A 21,140-nucleotide genomic window follows, 5' to 3' on the forward strand; every position below is an offset into this window, starting at 1 on the left:
CCTAAAGAGAATAGCTGGAGGATAAAGGATACACATAAATGCTATGCGATTATACTTCAGCAAGTGTGAAGCACATGTAACTTGTACAAGCTACATGTCTAAACAGCGCTTCATTCAAATTCCTCCGAGAAGATGATGTGTAGTTAACAGTGAGAATCAAGCCGCCTTTATTATTGAACATTACTACAAAAACTATCTGATCTATTTTCTTAAAAGTCATCATGTCACAAATTGTAAATTTTGGTGGTGGTGGAAGGGGAGACATTTGAGTATTCTAAGGTGTTGTATTTTGCCAAGTCTTAAACCCGACAAGCAGTGGGGTAGGGGTTGGATCATTGGCTTGAGTTCTAATAATTTGCTTGGCTGATGATGTGACTTAATTGAAAACTCTATTAATCTTGATAATTAATTACTCTACGGGATAAGACTCAGATTTAGCTAGAAAAAACAGGCTTCTATTTAAAGTCAAACTTTTTATGCCTAGTTTATATTTGAGAAATTTAGACATCCCACCCAGAAACTGGACTGTCTGGTCCAAACTGAATGGTTGACAATCCTAAAATAGCTTTCTGGCTGCTTAGAGGCTGCTTTAAATGCTCTAGTTTGTATTGTGTTGTTAAGTGCTCGTGTCCACCACCATGTGCCGATAGACTATTGTGTTCCCTTTAAAGCTGGAAGCCAGCACAAGATGCATGTCATCGACGGACACCAGCTGGAAAGCTCGTGGGGCGGGCACATTGAAGTCAAGGAACCTGCCAAACTTCTGCTTTTCAGCATCCCACAGGTAGACGTGAGAGAATGAGTAGTCACTACCAAGCACCATGTACAGCCATTGTGCCACTTGGAACGGCTGCACAATCATGGCGCCCCGTGAGGGCAGTGCCTGGATTTCCGTGAACCGCTGATTCTCCCACTTCACCACTTTGGAGTCACCGATGAAGCGGGACAGACAGAGATACACAGACTTCTTGATCCGGAAGTGCTTAACTGCATGGACGTCCAACATGTTGGGAATTTCGGTGAGATAGCTGAACTGTTTGTGGCCCTTGTTCCACTGGTAGATGACTGGGGTTTGGGTGCTGCTGCACAAGATCAGCTTGGGCTTGTTGTCCATCTCAACGTACTCAACATCTGTATCCCTGTGCCACATGTGCAAGGAGTGATGGGAGTAGAACCCGTTTTTGTTCCACTTGTAAATGGTGGTGGCTCCAGCCTTCGAACTATCGGCAATGATAAAATACCAATCGCCATCGATCTTGAATGTCTCAATGTCGTTGGGTTTGCGGATTTTGGTGGTGTCAATGTCCTGGATTTTGATGAATTTTCCGCCATAGTTGTCCCATTGGTAGATGTGAGAGCCTCTGAACAGCTGAGCGACGATGACATAGAGCTGATCCTCAATCACCAGTGGCTTACAGTACACCGCAGCATGAGCTCCAGAAAATAAAAGGCAGCTTTATTTTTAATGATTGTAATACACAGAAATTTTAAAAGTCTCCTTATCCATATTTAATTAAGGTATCCCCCTAAAACACACACTTCTCTTTCCCCCTCTTAAAGGAGGGGGAAGGTTAAACTGTAACACTGGTACCTTGCCCATGTTGTCGCTCTTCCTGCTTGAGCTGAGACAGTGAGCAGGCTATTTCAACATGGAGGCTATCATAAATTAGACCAATCCTGTCCTCATTGACTGTCCACACATTAAATTAGAGATCAAGAGTGGGAGTCCATGATTCTTTTCCTCTTCCTTACCCGGATAGGCATCTGTAGCAAGCACCCGTCTCCTGCCCTGGTTGACCCAGCACAGAGCACCAATCCAGCCTTGGGCATTCTACTTCTGTTTGGCTCAGTGGTCCAGTGGGTAATACTATTACACACTAGACCCTTAAAAAGAAAGAACAATTGGATTTATATAGCACCTTTCACAAGCACCGGACGTCTCAAAGCACTTTCCAGCCAATGGAGTACATTTGGAGTGTAGTCACTGTTGTAATGTAGGAAATGCAGCAGCCAATTTGCGCACAGCAAGCTCCCACAAACAGCAATGTGATAAAGACCAGATCATCTGTTTTTTTGTTATGTTGATTAAGGGATAAATATTGGCCCCAGGACACTGGGGATAACTCACTGCTCTCCTTCGAAATAGTGCCATGGGATCTTTTACATCCACTTGAGAGAGCATCTGAAAATGGCACCTGTGACAGTGCAGCACTCCCTCAGCACTGCACTGGAGCATCAGCCTAGATTCTTTTACTCAAGTCCCTGGAGTGGGACTTGAACCCACAACCTTCTGACTCAGTGGCAACTTACAAGGAAAGCACAACATTTATAAAGTACCTTTAATGTGGAAAGTAATGTACTAAGACACTTCACTGAGGCACAATCAGAAAAAAAAGGACGCCAAACCAGAGAAGGAAATATTAGGTGGAATGCCTGTTTAAAGAGATGAATTGTATGGGAGAAGAGAGAGGTGGCGGTGTGGAGGAGCTTTGGGAGAGAATTCCACAGCCAAGCTGAAGGCACGGCCGCAAATGGCGTGGAGAAGAGAGAGGGGTGCACAAAAGACCAGAGTCAGAGGAAAGTAGAGTTCGGGAGGAGGGTTTATAGGGCTGGAGGGGGTTAGAGAGATGGGAAAAGACCTTCCATGCAACAAGCTCCACATCGAAAGTTGAGGCATCTATCAACTGAAATACGTCAGCCTGAGGATATTAGATTAGTCGGACTTTCTACCACTGTGGAACCTAGTTCAACAAGTTCTGCTTATTAAAGATTCTTGAGGCTTACCAGAAATATTCTCAGACTTCCTGAAGACCATTTCAACATGATCCCACATGAGGAAAGTGCAGTTCCCATTCTTTGCCTCGGCGAATGTTACATAAAGGTCGTCGGCATATATGAAGGACTCTACTGAAATAGACTGGAATGGTAGGGTTTGATACGTAGTGAAGTCTGCAAAGACAAATCCGTGATAATAGTGTCATATAAACTTGTTACTGGGATATTAATATTTTATCACAATAGTTGATACTGGAGCTCAATGCTATTTACAGGGCTGCTGTACATACTGAGAGTCGGACAAGTAAAATAACAGTTCTTTCATTACCAGAACATTGCTCCCTAATCTCACATGTAAAGCTCCCTCTACACTGTCCCATCAAATGCTCCCAGGGTAGGTACAGCACGGGTTAGAAACAGAGCAAAGCTCCCTCTACACTGTCCCATCAAATGCTCCCAGGGTAGGTACAGCACGGGTTAGATACAGAGTAAAGTTCCTTCTACACTGTCCCATCAAACACTCCAATTGCCTTTTAAATTTACTGGCAGCTTGATACTGAATACTAATCTTCCATGGACTGTTCTGTCTCCCTGTCTATTCTCAGATTGAATTCATTGAAATGGCACTGCCGTCCTGAAGGAATTCATAAGAATGTTCATAAGAATATAAGAACATAAGAAATAGGAACAGGAGCTTGCTCCGCCATTCAATAAGATCACGGCTGATCTGATGATAGACTCAGCTCCACTTCCCCGCCCGCTCCCCATAACCCCTTATCCCCTTATCGTTTAAGAAACTGTCTATCTCCGTCTTAAATTTATTCAATGTCCCAGCTTTCACAGCTCTCTGAGGCAGCGAATTTCACAGATTTGCAACCCTCTAAGAGAAGAAATTTCTCCTCATCTCAGTTTTAAATGGGCAGCCCCTTATTCTAAGATCATGCCCTCTAGTTCTAGTCTCACCCATCAGTGGAAACATCATCCCTGCATCCCCTCATAATCTTATACATTTCGATAAGATCACCTCTCAATCTTCTGAATTCCAATGAGTAGAGGCCCAACCTGCTCAACCTTTCCTCATAAGTCAACCGACTCATCCCCAGAATCAACCTAGTGAACCTTCTCTGAACTGCCTTCAAAGCAAGTATATCCTTTTGTAAATATGGAAACCAAAACTGCACGCAGTATTCCAGGTGTGGCCTCACCAATACTCTATATAACTGTAGCAAGATTTCCCCGCTTTTATACTCCATCCCCTTTCCAATAAAGGCCAAGATACCATTGGCCTTCCTGATCACTTGCTGTACCTGCATACTATCCTTTTATGTTTCATGCACAAGTACCCCCAGGTCCTGCTGTACTGCAGCACTTTGCAATCTTTCTCCATTTAAATAATAATTTGTTCTTTGATTTTTTTCTGCCAAAAGTGCATGACCTCACACTTTCCAACATTGTACTCCATCTGCCAAATTTTTGCCCACTCACTTAGCCTGCCTATGTCCTTTTCCAGATCTTGTGTGTCCTCCTCACACATTGCTTTTCCTCCCATCTTTGTATCATCAGCAAACTTGGCTATGTTACACTCAGTCCCTTCTTCCAAGTCATTAATATAGATTGTAAATAGTTGGGGTCCCAGCACTGATCCCTGCGGCACCCTACTAGTTACTGGTTGCCAACCAGAAAATGAACCATTTATTCCGACTCCCTGTTCTGTTAGTTAACCAATCCTCTACCCATGCTAATATATTACCCCCAACCCTGTGAACTTTAATCTTGTGCAGTAACCTCTTATGTGGCACCTTGTCAAATGGCTTCTGGAAGTCCAAATACACCACATCCACTGGTTCCCTTTTATCCACCCTGTTTATTACATCCTCAAAGAATTCCAGCAAATTTGTCAAACATGATTTCCCCTTCATAAATCCATGCTGACTCTGCCTGATCGAATTTTGCTTTTCCAAATGTCCTGCTACTGCTTCTTTAATAATGGACTCCAACATTTTCCCAACCACAGATGTGAGACTAACTGGTCTATAATTTCCTGCTTTTTGTCTGCCTCCTTTTTTAAATAGGGGCGTTACATTCACAGTTTTCCAATCTTTAAAAGAGAGAGAACTCAATGAGCCTCCGTTTGGAATTGATTCCCTCAAATGCCAGACTGATGCAGAGCAAAGGAAAAAAACAAATCAACATCGAATCTGTCAACATTCCTGGGGAGTTAAATGCAGAATTACATGCAGACCTGTGGTGATACAGTCAAAGTCCTTGATTGACAGGTTGTTGATCTTGCCGCCCTGATATTTGGCTGGACTGGCACACTGCACAGGACGTACGGTAGTGTTGGTCGTCTGTAGCCATTCTAGCAGCCATTTCATTTTACAGTCACAATGGAAAGCGTTACCCCGGAGATCCCTGCAAAGGATCAAAAATGTTCAAGTTGAGTTGTGAAAATAAAGTTAGATTTAGTTCAACCACTTGACATGTTTAGTGCAGTGACAGATCGTTAGTTAATTAGTTAATTAACCACTGTGTAAAAAATACTGTAAAAGGATCCGTGGTATGATACTTAAATGTCAAGTGCAGAACGGTCCTAATGGCTCAGAGGTTAAGTCCTCCAACTGTAAGTCACATAAACCAGGAAAGTTCCAGGTTCTAATCCTGGTCCCAGTCAGGGCTCTATAGTTGATTGCAGTGTCTGTGCATTAGGAAGAGGAAATTGTCCAGGGTTCCCACTCCGCCTGTGCGCGTGCATAAGTATTAGGAGGAGTAGGTCAAACGGCCCCTCGAGCCTGCTCCGCCATTCAATCAGAGCATGGCTGATCTGATCATGGACTCAGCTCCACTTCCCTGTCCGCTCCCCATAACCCCTTACCCCCTTATTGTGCTAGAATGTATTAGCAAGGACGTGGTAACAGGGTTCTTGGAAAATCACTAAGATTAGGCAGATTCAACACAGTTTTATGAAAGGGAAATCGTGTTTGATAAATCTATTGGGGTTTTTAAAGGGTGCAACTAGCAGGGTAAATAAGGGGGAACCATTGGATGTAGTATGCTTTTTTATTTTCAGAAGGCATTCACTAAGGTGCCACACAAAGAGTTGTTACACAAGATTAGGGTTCATGGAATTGGGGGTAAAACATTAACATGGATTGAGGATTGGTTAACGGATAGAAAACAGAGAGTAGGAATAAATAGGTCATTTTCAGGTTAGCAGGATGTAACTAGTGGAGTACCACAAGATTCAATGGTTCGCTTGGGCCTCAGCTATTTACAATCTGTATCAATGACTTAGATGAAGGGACCGAGTGTAACATATCCAAGTTTGCTGACAATGCAAAGCTGGGTGGGAAGATAAGCTGTGAGGAGGACATAAAGAGGCTGCAAATTGACTGGGCAAGAAGGTGGCAGGTGGAGTATAATGTGGGGAAGTGTGAAATGATCTACTTTGGTAGGAAGAATGGAAAAGAAGAATATTTTTTAGGTGAGAGACTAGTAAATGTTGGGATTCAGAGGGATTTGAGTGACCTTGTATACGAGTCACAGAACGTTTAGGAAAGCAAATGGTATGTTAGCCTCTACTGCAAGAGGGTTGCAGTGGAAGAGTAAGGAAATCTTGTTGCAATTATGTAGAGCTTTGGTGAGACCACACCAGGAGCACCGTGTACAGTTTTGTTCTCCTTACCTCAGAAAGGATATACTTGCCTTAGAGGGGATGCAACAAAGGTTCACTAGATTGATTCCTGGGATGAGAGGGCTGTCCTATTAGGAGGGATTGAGTAGAATGGGCCTATAATCTCTGGAGTTCAGAAGAATGCGAAGTGATCTCATTGAAACGTATAAAGTTCTCAGAGGTCTTGAGAGGATAGATATAGAGGGGCTGTTTCCCCTGGCTGGAGAGAACTCAAGTCTCAGGAGATGGGGTCGGCCCTTTCGGACTGAGGTGAAGAGAAATTTCTTCACTCAGAGGGTTGTGAATCTTTGAAATTCTCTATTCCTGAGGGATGTGGATGCTGAGTTGATGAGTTTATTCAAAACTGAGATTGATAGGTTAAGGGAAGCAAGGGATATGGGGATCGGGCGGGAAAATCATGTTGATGTAAAGGTTCTGCATGATCTTATTGAATGGCCGAGTAGGCTTGAGGGGCCGTATGGCCTACTCATTCTCCCATTTCTTATGTTCCTATGTTCTAATAATTTACATTCATATAGCGCCTTTAACATAGTAAAACACCCCAAGGTGTTTCACAGGAGCATAATCCCAAAAAATTGACTCAAAGTGCTTAGGACAGGTGACCAGAAGCGTTGTCAAAGAGGCAGGTTTTAAGGAGCGTCTTAAAGGAGACAAGAGCGACAGATCGGTTTAGGGAGGGAATTACAGAGTTTAGAACCTATGCAGCTGAAGACAGCCACCAACGATGGAGTGATTAAAATTAGGGATGCGGAAGAGGCCAGAATTGGAGGAACGCGGAGATATCGGAGGGTTGATGGAAGTTACAGAAATAAGAAGGGATGGGGCCACGGAGGAATTTAAAAACAAGGATGAGAATTTTGAACATGAGGCATTGCTGGGCTAGGTGCCAATGTAGGTCAGCGAGCACAGGGGTGATGGGTGAGTGGCACTAGGGTGATGGGTGACATAGCCATCGGATTCAGACATGGCAAAGACACACCCAGCCCAGTCGTTCCGGAAATGTCCTCCTCACTAACATCTCAGGACTTGTGCCAAAATTGGGAGAGCTGTCGCACAGACTAGTCATACTCACAGAATCATGCCTTTCAGCCAATCTCCCAGATTCCTCCATCACTATCCCAGGCACGACCTTGTCCCACCGACAGGATAGGTCCACCAGAGGTGGCAGCACAATAGCATACAGTCAGGAAAGAATGGCCCCGGGAGTCCTCAACAGAGATTCTTGACCCCATGAAGCCTCTTGGCATCAGGTCAAACATGGGCAAAGAAACCTCTTGCTTATTACCACATATAGCCTTCCCTCAGCTGATGAATCAGTACTCCTCCATGTTGAGCACCACTTCAAAGAAGCACTGAGATTAGCAAGGGCACAGAATGTACTCTGGGTGGGGGACTTCAGTGTCCATCACCAGTGGCTTGGTAGCACCACTACTGATTGACCTGGATGAGTCATGAAGGACATAGCTTCCAGAATCGGCCTGCGGCAGGTGTTCAGAGACCGGGGAAAAACATACCTGACTTCGTCCTCACCAATCTACCCATCACTGATGCATTTCTCTATGACAGCATTGGCAAAGTCCTTGTGGAGACGAAATCCCGTCTTCACACTGAGGACACCCTCCATCGCGTTGTGTGGCACTACCACCATGCTAAATGGGATAGACTCAAAGCAGATCTAGCAGCTCAAAACTGGGCATCCATGAGGCACTGTGAGCCATCAGCAGGGGCATATGAACATAAGAATTAGGGGCAGGAGTAGGCCCTACGGCCCCTCGAGCCTGCTCCATGAATAAGTTCATGGCTGATCATCAATCTCAACTCCACTTTCCAGTCCGACATCCATATCCTTTGGTTCCCCTAAAGTCTAAAAATTCATCTATCTCAGCCTTGAATATACTCAAAGACTGAGTCTCTACAGCCCTCTGGAGCAGAGAATTCCAAAGATTCAAAACCCTCTGAGTGAAGAAATTCCTCCTCATCTCGGTTTTAAATGAGCTACTTATCCTGAGACTGTGACCCCCTAGTTCGAGACACTCCAGCCAGGGGAAACAACCTCTCAGCATCTACCCTGTCAATCCCCTTCAGATTCTTGTATGTTTCAATGAGATCACCTCTCACTCTTCTAAACTCCAGAGAGTATCAGCCCTTTCTACTCAATCTCTCATCGTAGGACAACCCTCTCATCCCAGGAATCAATCGAGTGAACCTTCGTTGCACCGCCTCTAAGGCAAGTCAATCATTCCTCAGATAAGGAGACTAAAACTGTGCACATTATTCCAGGTGTGGTCTCAACAAAGCCCTGTACAATTGTAGCAAGACTTCCTTACACTTATACTCCAATCCCCTCGCAATAAACGCCCAACATGCCATTTGCCTTCCTTATTGCTAGCGTTCTGTATTTCTTGGACGAGGACATCTAAATCTCTCTGAACATTAACATTTCAAAGTTTCTCACCATTAAAAAATATTTAGATTTTCTAATCTTCCTACCAAAGTGAATAACCTCACATTTCCCGACAATATACTCCATCTGCCACCTTACTGCTCACTCACTTGGTTTTTCTATATCGCTTTGCAGATTCTTTATGTTCTCCTCACAGCTTACTGTCCCACCTAGCTTTGTATCATCAGTAAACTTGGATACATTACACTCAGTCCCTTCATCAAGGTAATTGATATATTTTGTAAATAGCTGAGGCCCCACCACTGATCCTTACGGCACCCTACTAGTTACAGCCTGCCAACCTGAAAATGCCCCATTTATCCCTACTCTCTGTTTTCTGTCTGTCAATCAATCCTCTAGCCATGCTAATATATTACAGGCAACTCTCGATTATCCGTACATGGATCCAACAGGAGACCGTTGTAATGGGATTTAAAATTCTATTCCTAACAAATGAAAAGACAGCTCTAAATAATTTGGAAAAATCACCTTCCAAACACTGTGCTCATTTGTATTTGCTCATTCTCTCTCTCACACACTCTCTCTCTCACTCACACTCGCACATTCTCTCTCACACACTCTCTCTCTCTCACACTCGCACATTCTCTCCCTCACACACTCCCTCTCACTCACCGTAAAAATCCCCCTCCTCTGCCCTTGCTTTGCTGGTGTGTGTGTGTACGCGCTACTGCAGCCGGTGTCTCTCGCGGCCGCCGCTGACGTTGGGAATGGGGGCAGTGCTGGCACCGGGTTCCAGGCACAGAACCTGTACACACATGCTGGTAATGTCCATCTTTGGTTACTGTTTCTAGCTGATTGTATTGATTCATTAAAATTTTAACTTATAAATGTAAACTCGCCCTAACGATTGTGTTTATTCATTAAAGTTTTAACTTTAAAATGTAGACTCACTCTAACGGAAAAATTGTTTACTCGGAATAGCCCAATTCCCAAGGGACCCGGATAATCGAGAGTTGCCTGTAGCATCAATCCCACGGGCCCCTATCTTGTGTCGTAACCTTTTATGTGGCACTTTATTGAATGCCTTTTGGAAATCTAAATATATTACATCTACTGGTTCCCCTTTATCTACCCTGCTAGATACAACCTCCAAAAACTCTAATAAATTTGTCAAAACATGATTTCCCTTTCATAAAACCATGTTGATTCTGCTTAATCATGTTATGATTTTCTAAGTGCCCTGATACCACTTCATAACAATGGATTCCAGTATTTTCCCGATGACTGATGTCAGGCTAACTGGCCTGTAGTTCCTTATTTTCTCTCTCCCTCCTTTCTTGAATGAGCATGGCAGCATGTAGATGAGAAATAGGAGGGGGTCAAGGATAAATCCTTGGGGGATTCTATAGGCAACAGTGTGGGAGAAGGAAGAGAAGCCATTGCTGATGATTCTTTGGCTAGGACTGGATAAATAGGAATAGAACCAGGCGAGTGCAGTCCCACCCAGCTGGACAATGGTGGAGATGCATTGGAGGAGGATGGTGTGGCCAAACTTGTCAAGGCTGCAGACATGTCGAGAAGGGATAGCTTACCAGGGTCACAGTCCCATAGGATGTCAGTTGTGACTTTGATAAGGTCTATTTTAGTGTCGTAGCAGGGATGAGAACCTGACTGGGGGGATTTAAAACATGGAGTTGCGGGAAAGATGGGCACAGATTTAGGAGGCGACAGCACGTTCAAGGACTTGAGAGGAAAGGAAGATAAAGGGCAGATGATTCACTCCAACAGATTACCACCCAGGCAATGAAGACAAAAATCTACCCCATTAAGTGTTGATGTTCAACAAATTCTTCCCACAACTGCAGAAAACAGGATGTTTGAGCACAAATGTGTCGTCCAAGATATAATTCCAAGTTTATATATTGCCAAAACCTAGTTATGGATACACGTTCACACTACTGGACCTAGTGTGTTGAAGCATCTGCCCAGGCATTTGCCCATGGCTTTACAGTTTGTAGCTTTTAGGGAAAACTGTAAGTCACTCATTAATGGATATTTATGGACTTGCTTGATTGCTTTATGTATTCAGGGAGAATTTGCCAGAGTGTTTCATGAAATTGGCCACAGTGTTTTTCTTCCTTTGATTTTTTTGTACCTCCCGGGCAGTTTACATTGCTGTGGTATGGGCACAAGGTTACATTGTCTGGTGATTGGGGTGAACACGGATTCACAAATGAACTAGCGGGGCAGCACATAGAGCTCCGATGATGTCCACAAGTTACCATTTTGATTCATAATAGAACAATATAATTTAAACATCTCCTTTACATTACAGGATTATTGCTTATCTGCGATCTTCCAAAACTCGCTGTGGAGGTAAAATGCTGCTCTGCAATATTAGCATCTGAACACGGTAATATTGAATCGCGCAATTTCACTCCATATCTCTGTTGGACTCTGTGTTGTTCATGAAATACTGCTGTAGTTCTCAAATGATGATTAACAAATTGCTCACAGATGTGTCAAAACATTAAGGTTCATGAAGATGTCCCTGGGAAGTGTCAGCAGGTTGTTGTTTTCCAATGATCTGGAAGGGAAAAAGTATCAAACGATTAAATGTTATTCTATTTAAAAGCAAGAAATAATAGTTAGTACACAACATAGGTATAGTGGCATATTTACTAAGCTTGAATATTAAAACTAAGATGAATTACTGAAACTGCAATGATTTTATCTCAGAAAGGTAAAGAGAGAAGTGAGAGACAGAACATTAAAGAAAGCAAAAATGTAAATGCAGAGACAGATAGAGACATACATTCAGAGACACACAGACAGATACACAGGCAGACACAGACAGACAGACAGAGATGCACAGACAGAGACACAGACACGCATGGACAGACACACAGGCAGACACAGACAGACAGACAGAGACACACAGACAGAGGCACAGACAGAGACACAGGCAGACAGGCAAAGAAGGGAATGAGCGAGTGGATGCTGGTTGAGTTAAAAAGAAAGTCTTGCATTTCTATAGCACCATTCACAACATCAGGACATCCCAAAGCGATTTAGAACCAATGAAATACTTTTGAAGTGCAGTGTAATGTAGGAAATGCGGCAGCCAATTTGTGCACAGCAAGCTCCCTCAAACAACAATGTGATAATGACCAGATAATCTGTTTTAGTAATGTTCATTGAGGGATAAATATTGGCCAGGACACCGGGGATAACTCCCCCGCTCTTCTTTAAAATAGTGTCCTGGGATCTTTTACATCCACCTGAAAGAACAGACGTTTAACGTCTCATCCAAACGATGGCACCTCTGATAATGCAGCATTCCCTCAGTACTGCACTGGAGTGTCAGCCTGCATTTGTGCTCAAGTCTCAGGAGTGGGACTTGAACCCACAACCTTCTGACTCAGAGGCGAGTGTGCTGCCCACTGAGCCACGACTGTTGGTGCAAGCCCTATGTCAGCCTGTACCAAATCAGACATGGAAATGGTGTTTGCTTCTATTCATGTAGACACTCTGACCGGTGCATGACTTGGCTCAGTGGGTAGCACTCTCACCCCTCCAGTCAGAAGGCTATGGGTTCAAGCCACACTCCAGGAATGAAGCACAACATCTAGGCTGACCTCCATTGCAGTACTGAGGGAGCGCTGCATGGTCGGAGGTGCTGTATTTTGAATGAGGACATATGAACGTAAGAACATAAGAAATAGGAGCAGGAATAGGCCATATGGCCCCTCGAGCCTGCTCTGCCATTTAATACGATCATGACTGATCTGATCATGACTCAGGTCCACTTTCCTGCCCGCTCCCCATAACCCCTTATTCCCTTATCGGTTAAGAAACTGTTTATCTCTGTCTTAAATTTATTCAATGTCCCGGCTTCCACAACTCTCTGAGGCAGCAAATTCCACAGATCCACAACCCTCTGAGAGAAGAAATTTCTCCTCATCTCAGTTTTAAATGGGCGGCCCCTTATTCTAAGGTCATGCCCTCTAGTTCTAGTCTCCCCCATTAGTGGAAATATTCTTTCTGCATCCACCTTGTCAAGCCCCCTCATAATCTTATATGTTTCGATAAGATCACCTCTCAATCTTCTGAATTCCAATGAGTAGAGGCCCTACCTACTCAACCTTTCCTCATAAGTCAACCCCCTCATCTCTGGAATCAACCGAGTGAACCTTCTCTGAACTGCCTCCAAGGCAAGTATATCCTTTTGTAAATATGGAAACCAAAACTGTACGCAGTATACTAGGTGTGGCGTGTTAAACTGAAACCCTGCCAGTATGTTCAGGCGGACAGTATTATTTGAACAAGGCCAGGGTGTTCTCTTGGTATCCTGGGTGACATTTATCTTCATCCAACACCACAAAAACAGACTAATCATTTTCTTTTGGGATGGTTCGCGAGAAAGAGACAGAGCAAATTTTGTTGCTGTTTTCAGCGCATTAGTGATGCATAATTGGTGCAGGAAATGTTTTCAGGCTGGGAAATTAGGCTGAAGCCATTTTCTCCAGATTTCTACCATTGAAAGAGTTCCCCAGAGTTCCCCAGAGTTCCCTTGTATTGTTTGACCATTCCTGTGATCTACCCGTTGAGTCCTGAATCACCTCCTTTGCACAAGTGTAAGCGGGCCAGCGGTACAGCAGCTGCGAAGCCGCTGGTTTCAGACCCCGACCTGCGTGAGAATACCAGCGGCAGGTCGGGGATATAAAAGGAGCGGCAAGAGACGTGATCGGGGCCCAGGAGAGGCGTGAGTTCGGGGCCAGGGGCCCAGGGGCGATATGTGTGCACACTAGGTCCATGTAGCAGAGCAGGTCTCCAGTCGTCTTGGATAATCCTTGCCACTGGACCAAGACCTAGCTCTGTCAAACCCGTGTGGTGGCTGGTGTGCAACGGTCACCACACACTAAAAAAAATCCACACACAGGCAACTTCCATCCTTCAGGATGCAGTTCAGGACCTCGAATATTAGGTCCTTCATTGAAACACCTGTGAACTCATCCTTTTTTGGCCTGGAAGCAAGTCATCCTCGTTTCGAGGGACCGCCTATGATGATGATGATGAGGAGGAGGAGGTTTCAGACTGAGGTTTATGACCTGCAGCCGCTGAGATGGGCGGTGATGAGGACTTCCTGACACACAAGAGCCGGCAGAGTTTGAATCGTCTGAAGCCGGGAAATTATTTTCTTGGTGATTTTTTTTGCTTTGCCAGCTTGTCTGCAGGCACACGCTTCTGACCAGATCAAGCCACCACCAGGAGAAGTGAGCGGGCAAAGCTGTGGCAGATGGAGTTCAATGCGGAAAAGTGTGAGGTCATAGAATCCTACAGCACAGAAGGAGGCCATTCGCCCCATCACGCCTGTGCTGGCTGTTGGAGAGAGCGATCCAATTTAGTCCTACACCCCAGCTTTTTCCTCATAACCCTACAAATGAGTCCTCTTCAAGGACATGTATAATAGCCTTCTGAAAGTTCCTTTGGCATCTGATTCCACCACCCTTTCAGGTGGTGCGTTCCAGATCTTTATGGCCCTCTGTGAGAAGAAAATTCTCCACATTTCCCCTCTAGCTGTTTTCCCAATTATTTAAAATTTATGACCTCTGGTTACCGACCCACTTGCCAGAGGAAACCTCTCATCATTTTGAATATCTCTATCTTAGGAAAACATTAGCAGCTTCTCCAATCTCTCCACATAACTGAACTCGCTCAGCTCTGGTAGCATCCTGGCAAACTACTTCTGTATCCTCTCCAAGGCCTTGACCTCATTCCTAAAGTGTGGTGCCCAGAATTATACACAATTCTCTAGTTGAGGCCTAACCAGAGATTTTTAAAGTTTACCGTGACTTCATTATTTTTGTATTCAATCCTATTTAAAAAGCTTTAGAATGGAAAATAATGCACATGCGCGAAAATTGAAAAATGAGCAGGAACATTTGTTGTGGGGTGTAATGTGTGCCCCTGTGAGGATGCTCACAGGTTTGTAGAGCTGTTGAGTTGGGAGTGGCTTAGCCAGTCACGTGATGTTCACAAGACTCAATAAAACCCCAGCCAGTTGGGTTCGGGGGATCCACGATGAGGCAGGTGGTTGTGAGTCTGGTGGATGAACTGGTAATGTGTCGTGTGATTGTTAAACCTTTGCTAATAAACCAACTAGTTCTTAATAGCAATGTGTTGCTGTGAATCCTTAAGTAAAGAACCCATGAAGCAAATACATTACATGGAGTAATCTGATCGAGATTTGATAGAGTAGATCGAGTGAAACTACTTCCTCCTGTGAGGGACTCCAGAACAAGGGGTATAACCTTAAAATTATAGTTAGGCAATTCAGGGATGATGTCAGAAAGCTGTGATCTTCTCACAAAGGAGAGTGGAAATCTGGTACACTCGCCCCCAAAAGATTGTGGATGCTGGGGGTCAACTGGAGCTGTCAGGACTGAGATCGATAGGTAAGGGTCTCAAGAGATATGGAGCAGAGGCAGGAAAATGAAGTTGAGGTACAGATCAGACATGATCTAATTGAATGGCGGAACAGGATCGATGAATAGCTTCTTCCTACATTAGAGAGGGTTACAGCTGCCCACAGGGTTACTGGCTTCTCCAAGGCTCAGGGTGCAATCAATGAAATACATGTTCCTTAGCGTACTTCCAGAAAACATTCTGCTCCGTTAACTGATCCCAGCTAGTGTGCAACAATTGGTCCCAGCAGCCCTAGGCCAGGGAAGGGGAAGATCATCCAGGGTTCTACAGTGATTGCAGCTGGAAAATGTACTTGTTTGTGGGCACTGGGTGTGGGCATTGGGTGTGGGCTTTGGGTGATAGCTTTGGGCGAGGGCATTGGCCATTGGGTGAGGGCATTGGCCATTGGGTGAGGGCATTGGCCATTGGGTGAGGGCACTGGCCATTGGGCGAGGGGGGGATTAGCCTTGGTTGAGATGCCCACCATGATAGAACAGCTCGCTGACACTCACTGCCTCAGCGGACATGTGAAGGAACGACCCTTGTGTGAGGGCTGCGAGAACCTGTGAGATTGTATCCTAACATTCCGCTCAGGAGGGGAGAAAATGGAGGGCGAGACACAGTACCTCACGGTACCCAGCTGAGGTGCAGCTATAATAATACAACGCTGATTCATTATTGATTATTCCATTCTTTCTAAGTAAGCTAATCATTGATAATGGAAGGACTTACAGCTGGGTTAAAGACTTGAGCCCTCGGAACGTGTATTTTGAGAGTGAGTGGATGTTGTTGTTCTCTATGAACCTGTGAACACACAAAGAAATCCAGAGTTCAGCACAAATGCAATTATTCTTAAAGACGAGTGAAGTGATGGAGAAGCACAGACTTACAGGTACTGAAGGTGAGATAAACCATGGAATGCATCATTTCCAATCAGGGTGAAGTTGTTTGAGTTCAGCAAGCTGTCGGGAGAGAGAACAGAACAAAACCTTCAATGCAGAGTCTTATGGTTATTTTTCGGCTTCAAAGTGCTGGGTAACTTGTTATCTGATACACAACTTCTCAGCTCTAATTTCAGTTTTTTGCCTTTTTACATAGAAACATAGAAACATAGACAATAGGTGCAGGAGCAGGCCATTCAGCCCTTCGAGCCTGTACCACCATTCAATATGATCATGGCTGATCATGCAACCTCAGTATCCCACCCCTGCCTTCTCTCCATACCCCTTGATCCCTTTAGCCATAAGGGCCACATCTAACTCCCTTTTGAATATGCCCAACAAATTGGACTCAACAACTTTCTGTGGCAGAGAATTCCACAGGTTCACAACTCTCTGGGTACATAAGAATATAAGAACTAGGAGCAGGAGTCGACCATTTGGCCCCTCGAGCCTGCGCCACCATTCAATAAGATCATGGCTGATCTGATCTTGGCCTCAACTCCATTTCCCTGTCTGCTCCCCATAACCCTTGATTCCATTAATCGCTCAAAAATCTGCCTATCTCCACCTTAAATATATTCAATGACCCAGCCTCCACAGCTCTCTGGGACAGAGAATTCCAAAGATTCATGATGAAAGAAGAAATTCCTCCTCATTTCTGTTTTAAATAGGTGATCCCTTATTCTGAAACTATGCCCCCTAGTTCTAGGTTCCCCCACGAGGGGAAACATCCTCTCTGCATCTACCCTGTCAAGCCCACTCAGATTCTTATATGTTTCAATAAGATCACCTCTAATCCATCATCCACCCTGCTCGTTACATCCTCAACGAACTCCGGCAAATTTGTCAAACATGATTTCCCTTTCATAAACCATGCTGACTCTGCTTGACTGTATTATGACCCTGTCACAATCCTTCGTGCTCCTCTATTGTAGCGATATAACTATAATCAATGGTGCTCTTCAGTGTCCTCTCTTCTTCCTGATCGCACTCTCCCTGTATCTTCACTGTGCTGAAATCAGGTGTGATCACACCACCTCCTGCTCTAGCTCATTCTTTGCAAAATCAATTGTGTCAGGCAGTGTGAACTTTGAACCTTCACTGAGAATAAAATGCCGGCTGTGTTTCCCAGCAGTCACTGCGTTCACTGTTATTCTGGGTATGTGAATCACTGACATGTTTCCCAGAGATGTAATACTCTGCTGCAAAAATCTAAGCTTTTATTTCTGTCAAAAGAGATGTTAAAAGGAAATTGAATGATTTAAAGTTTCTTTAAGATTATCAATGCTGAGAGTGAGATTCTTCAATGTTTAGCTAGATCTGATTATATCTATAATCAGTCATAACTACCACCAGGCTCATTAGAGATAAAGTACTAGGCAAACTAATGGGACTAAAGATGGACAAGTCCCCTGGACCTGATGGCCTGCATCCTAGGGTCTTAAAAGAAGTGGCTGCAGAGATAGTGGATGCATTGGTTGTAATTTACCAAAATTCCCTGAATTCTGGAGCGGTCCCAGCGGCCTAGAAAACTGCAAATTTAACACTTCTATTTAAGAAAGGAGGGAGACAGCAAGCAGGAAACTATAGACCAGTTAGCCTAACATCTTTCATTGGGAAAATGCTGGAGTCCATCATTAAGGAAGTAGTAGCAGGACATTTAGAAAATCATAATGCAGTTAAGCAGAGTCAGCATGGTTTTATGAAAGGGAAATTATGTGACAAATTTGCTGGAGTTCTTTGAGGATGTAACGAGTAGAGTGGTTAAAGAGGAAGCAGTTGATGTCATATATTTGGATTTTCAGAAAGCATTTGATAAGGTGCCACACAAAAGGTTACTGCACAAGATAAGAGCTCACAGGGTTGGGGGTAATATATTAGCCTGGATAGAGGATTGGCTAATTAACAGAAAACAGAGAGTCAGGATAAATGAGTCATTTTTGGGTTGGAAAACTGTAACTAGTGCCACAGGGATCAATGCTGGGACCTCAACTATTTACAATTTATATTAGTGACTTGGATGAAGGGACCGAGTGCAATGTAGTCAAATTTGCTGGCGATACAAAGATAGATGGGAAAGCAAGTTGTGAGGAGGACACAAATAATCTACAAAGGGATATAGACAGGCTCAGTGGGTGGGCAAAAATTTGGCAGATGGACAATAATGTGGGAAAATGTGAGGTTATCCACTTTGGTAGGAAAAATAAAAAAGCAAATTATTATTATTTAAATGGGGAGCAATTACAAAATGCTATAGAACAGAAGGATCTGCGGGTGCTTGTACATGAAACACAAAAGGTTAGTATGCAGGTATAGCAAGTAATCAGGAAGGCAAATGGAATGTTGGTCTTTATTGCAAGGGAGATGGAGTATAAAAGCAGAGAAGTCCTGCTCCAACTGTACAGGGCATTTGTAAGACCACACCTGGAGTACTGCGTGCAGTTTTGGTCTCCTTATTTAAGGAAGGATATACTTGCATTGGAGGCAGTTCAGAGAAGGTTCACTAGGTTGATTCCTGAGATGAAGGGGTTGTTTTCTGAGGAAAGGTTGAGTAGGTTGGGCCTATACTCATTGGAGTTTAGAAGAATGAGAGGTGATCTTATTGAAACATATAATATTCTGAGGGGATTGACAAGGTAGATGCTGAGAGGATGTTTCCTCTCATGGGGGAATCTAGAACTAGGGGGCGTAGTTTCAGAATAAGAGGTCGCTTATTTAAAACAGAAATGAGGAAGAATTTCTTCTTTCAGAGGGTCATGAATCTTTGGAATTTTCTACCCCAGAGATCTGGAGGCTGGTTCTTTGATTATATTTAAGGTGGAGATGGGCAGATTTTTGAGCGATAAGGGAGTCAAGGGTTATGGGGAGCGGGTGGGGAAGTGGAGCTGAGTCCATGATCAGTTCAGCCATGGTCTTATTGAATGGCGGAGCAGACGCAAGGGGCCAAATGGCCTACTCCTGCTCTATTTCTTATGTTAAGTGCAGTCATATTTTAATGTGGCAGGGTATGCTCTAACACTGGTGCTGTACGCTAACTGGAAGGTTGAGAAAGAATCTATTTCATACTAATGGACACACAGCTTCCCCACATTGCTCAGTGAGAGTGAAACTCCTCTATACCCATAGTTATTACAGTAGTTTCACTCCCACAGAAGAATTAGGAGCAGGAGTAGACCATTCAATAAGATCAGGGCTGATCGTGGCCCTCACTCCACTTTCCCATCCTATCCCCATATCCCTTGATTGCCCGAGAGTACAATAATCTGTCTAGCTCAGTCTTGAATATATTCAATGACTCAACATCTATAGCCCTCTGGGGTAGAGAATTCCAAAAATTCTAAACCCTCTGAGTGAAGATATTCCTCCTCATCTCAGTCTTAAATGGCTGACCCCTTATCCTGAGACTATATCCCCTCGTTCTAGACTCCCCAGCCCGGGAGAAACAACCTCTCAACATCTACCCTGTCAATCCACCTCAGAATCTGATGTTTCAATGAGATCACCTCTCATTCTTCTGAATTCCAGAGAGTACGGACCCATTCTACTCAATCTCTCCTCATAGGACAACCCTCTCATCCCAGGAATCAATCTAGTGAACCTTCGTTGCACCGCCTCTAAGGCATGTAGGTCTTTCCTCAGATAAGGAGACCAAAACTGTGCACAGTACTCCAGGTATGGTCTCACCAAAGCTCTGTACAATTGTAGCAAGACTTCCTTAATCTTATACTCCACAAAGGAGTACGGGTAGACTGTACCTCCCTGAAAGTGAACATTTACTTATGTTCCTTAACGATAGTCAAATTGCTCCATAATCAGTGTAGGTGATAGAGAAGTTTCACCCTTGGTGAGCAGTTTGGAAAAGCATTGCCTTAGTAGGATACTGCATTTTTTGCAATCGGTAGCGATAATGAGAGAGACAGACAAATGAGGTAACAAAAACAAGCTAGAAAAATTAGGGGGAGAAAGTGAAAAGGAAAACAAGGAAGTCAGATTGTGAGTCCTGCCATTACACCTTACGCATTCCATTATCATTAAAGATTAAAGAAAATGCAAATGTAAAATAATGGATACCTGGCTTTGATCTATTAACGTAACCAGCTGAGTGGTACTGATAATGTCAAAGACCATGAGAGCAATTTATAGCCGTCAGCAAAAATCTAGCATTGAATTCCATTACTCAAACTCGCTGTCATTCAATATAATTAAGGCAAGAGATTTGTTGTGACACATCATTCTCTGTCAGGTCTCCCAATTTTCCTCATATTGTGTAGCGTCCCTCATCACTTTCTCCACACACTGCCACTTTCATTGTGACAGCAGAGATATATCTGATTTTAACAGCCAGCATTCTTCCTCCCTTGGTCCCATCGAAGAGTGAAGGAGGTTGATTTTTAGACAGTTGCCCATACGGTTGGCAAGACCTCCACTTACTAGCATTTGAATTGAGCCTTTACTTTTAAGCAGTGCTGTGATGGGATGAGTGCTGCCATTGTAAGATTAGCTGTCACAATAAATAGCTAGAACCTTATTCCACTTTTCAAACCACCAGATGCTGGTTAAAACTTGTGGCTCAGTGGGTAGCACCCTTGCCTCTGAGTCAGAAAGTTATGGGTTCAAATCCCACTCCAGAACTTGAGCACAAAAAATTTAGGCTGACACTCCAGTGCAGTGCTGAGTGAGGGAGGTGCTGTCTTTCAGATGAGATGTTAAATTGAGACCCTGTCTGCTCTCAGGTGGATGTTAAAGATCCCATGGCACTATTTCGAAGAAGAGCAGCGGAGTTATCTTTGGTGTCCTGGCCAATATTTATCCCTCAACCAACATAATAAAAACAGATTAACTGGTCATTATCACATTGTTG

At 43.9% G+C, this 21,140-nt stretch overlaps 1 protein-coding gene across 1 annotated transcript in view; it reads right to left on the reverse strand.

Moving 5' to 3' along the window:
* Positions 1-616: 616 nt before the first annotated feature.
* Positions 617-21,140, reverse strand: part of lgi3 (leucine-rich repeat LGI family, member 3) — a 29,942-nt gene continuing 9,418 nt past the window's right edge. Inside the window, exons 3-8 of the mRNA XM_070865476.1 lie at positions 16,229-16,300; positions 16,071-16,142; positions 11,386-11,457; positions 5,018-5,187; positions 2,785-2,949; positions 617-1,434 (exon numbers count right to left, since the gene is read on the reverse strand). Coding sequence (XP_070721577.1) covers positions 617-1,434; positions 2,785-2,949; positions 5,018-5,187; positions 11,386-11,457; positions 16,071-16,142; positions 16,229-16,300 — 1,369 coding nt within the window. The remainder of the gene's footprint in view (positions 1,435-2,784; positions 2,950-5,017; positions 5,188-11,385; positions 11,458-16,070; positions 16,143-16,228; positions 16,301-21,140) is intronic.

This window comes from Pristiophorus japonicus, chromosome 22, assembly GCF_044704955.1.
Source record: "Pristiophorus japonicus isolate sPriJap1 chromosome 22, sPriJap1.hap1, whole genome shotgun sequence".
In the NCBI taxonomy this organism is placed as follows: Eukaryota; Metazoa; Chordata; class Chondrichthyes; family Pristiophoridae; genus Pristiophorus; species Pristiophorus japonicus.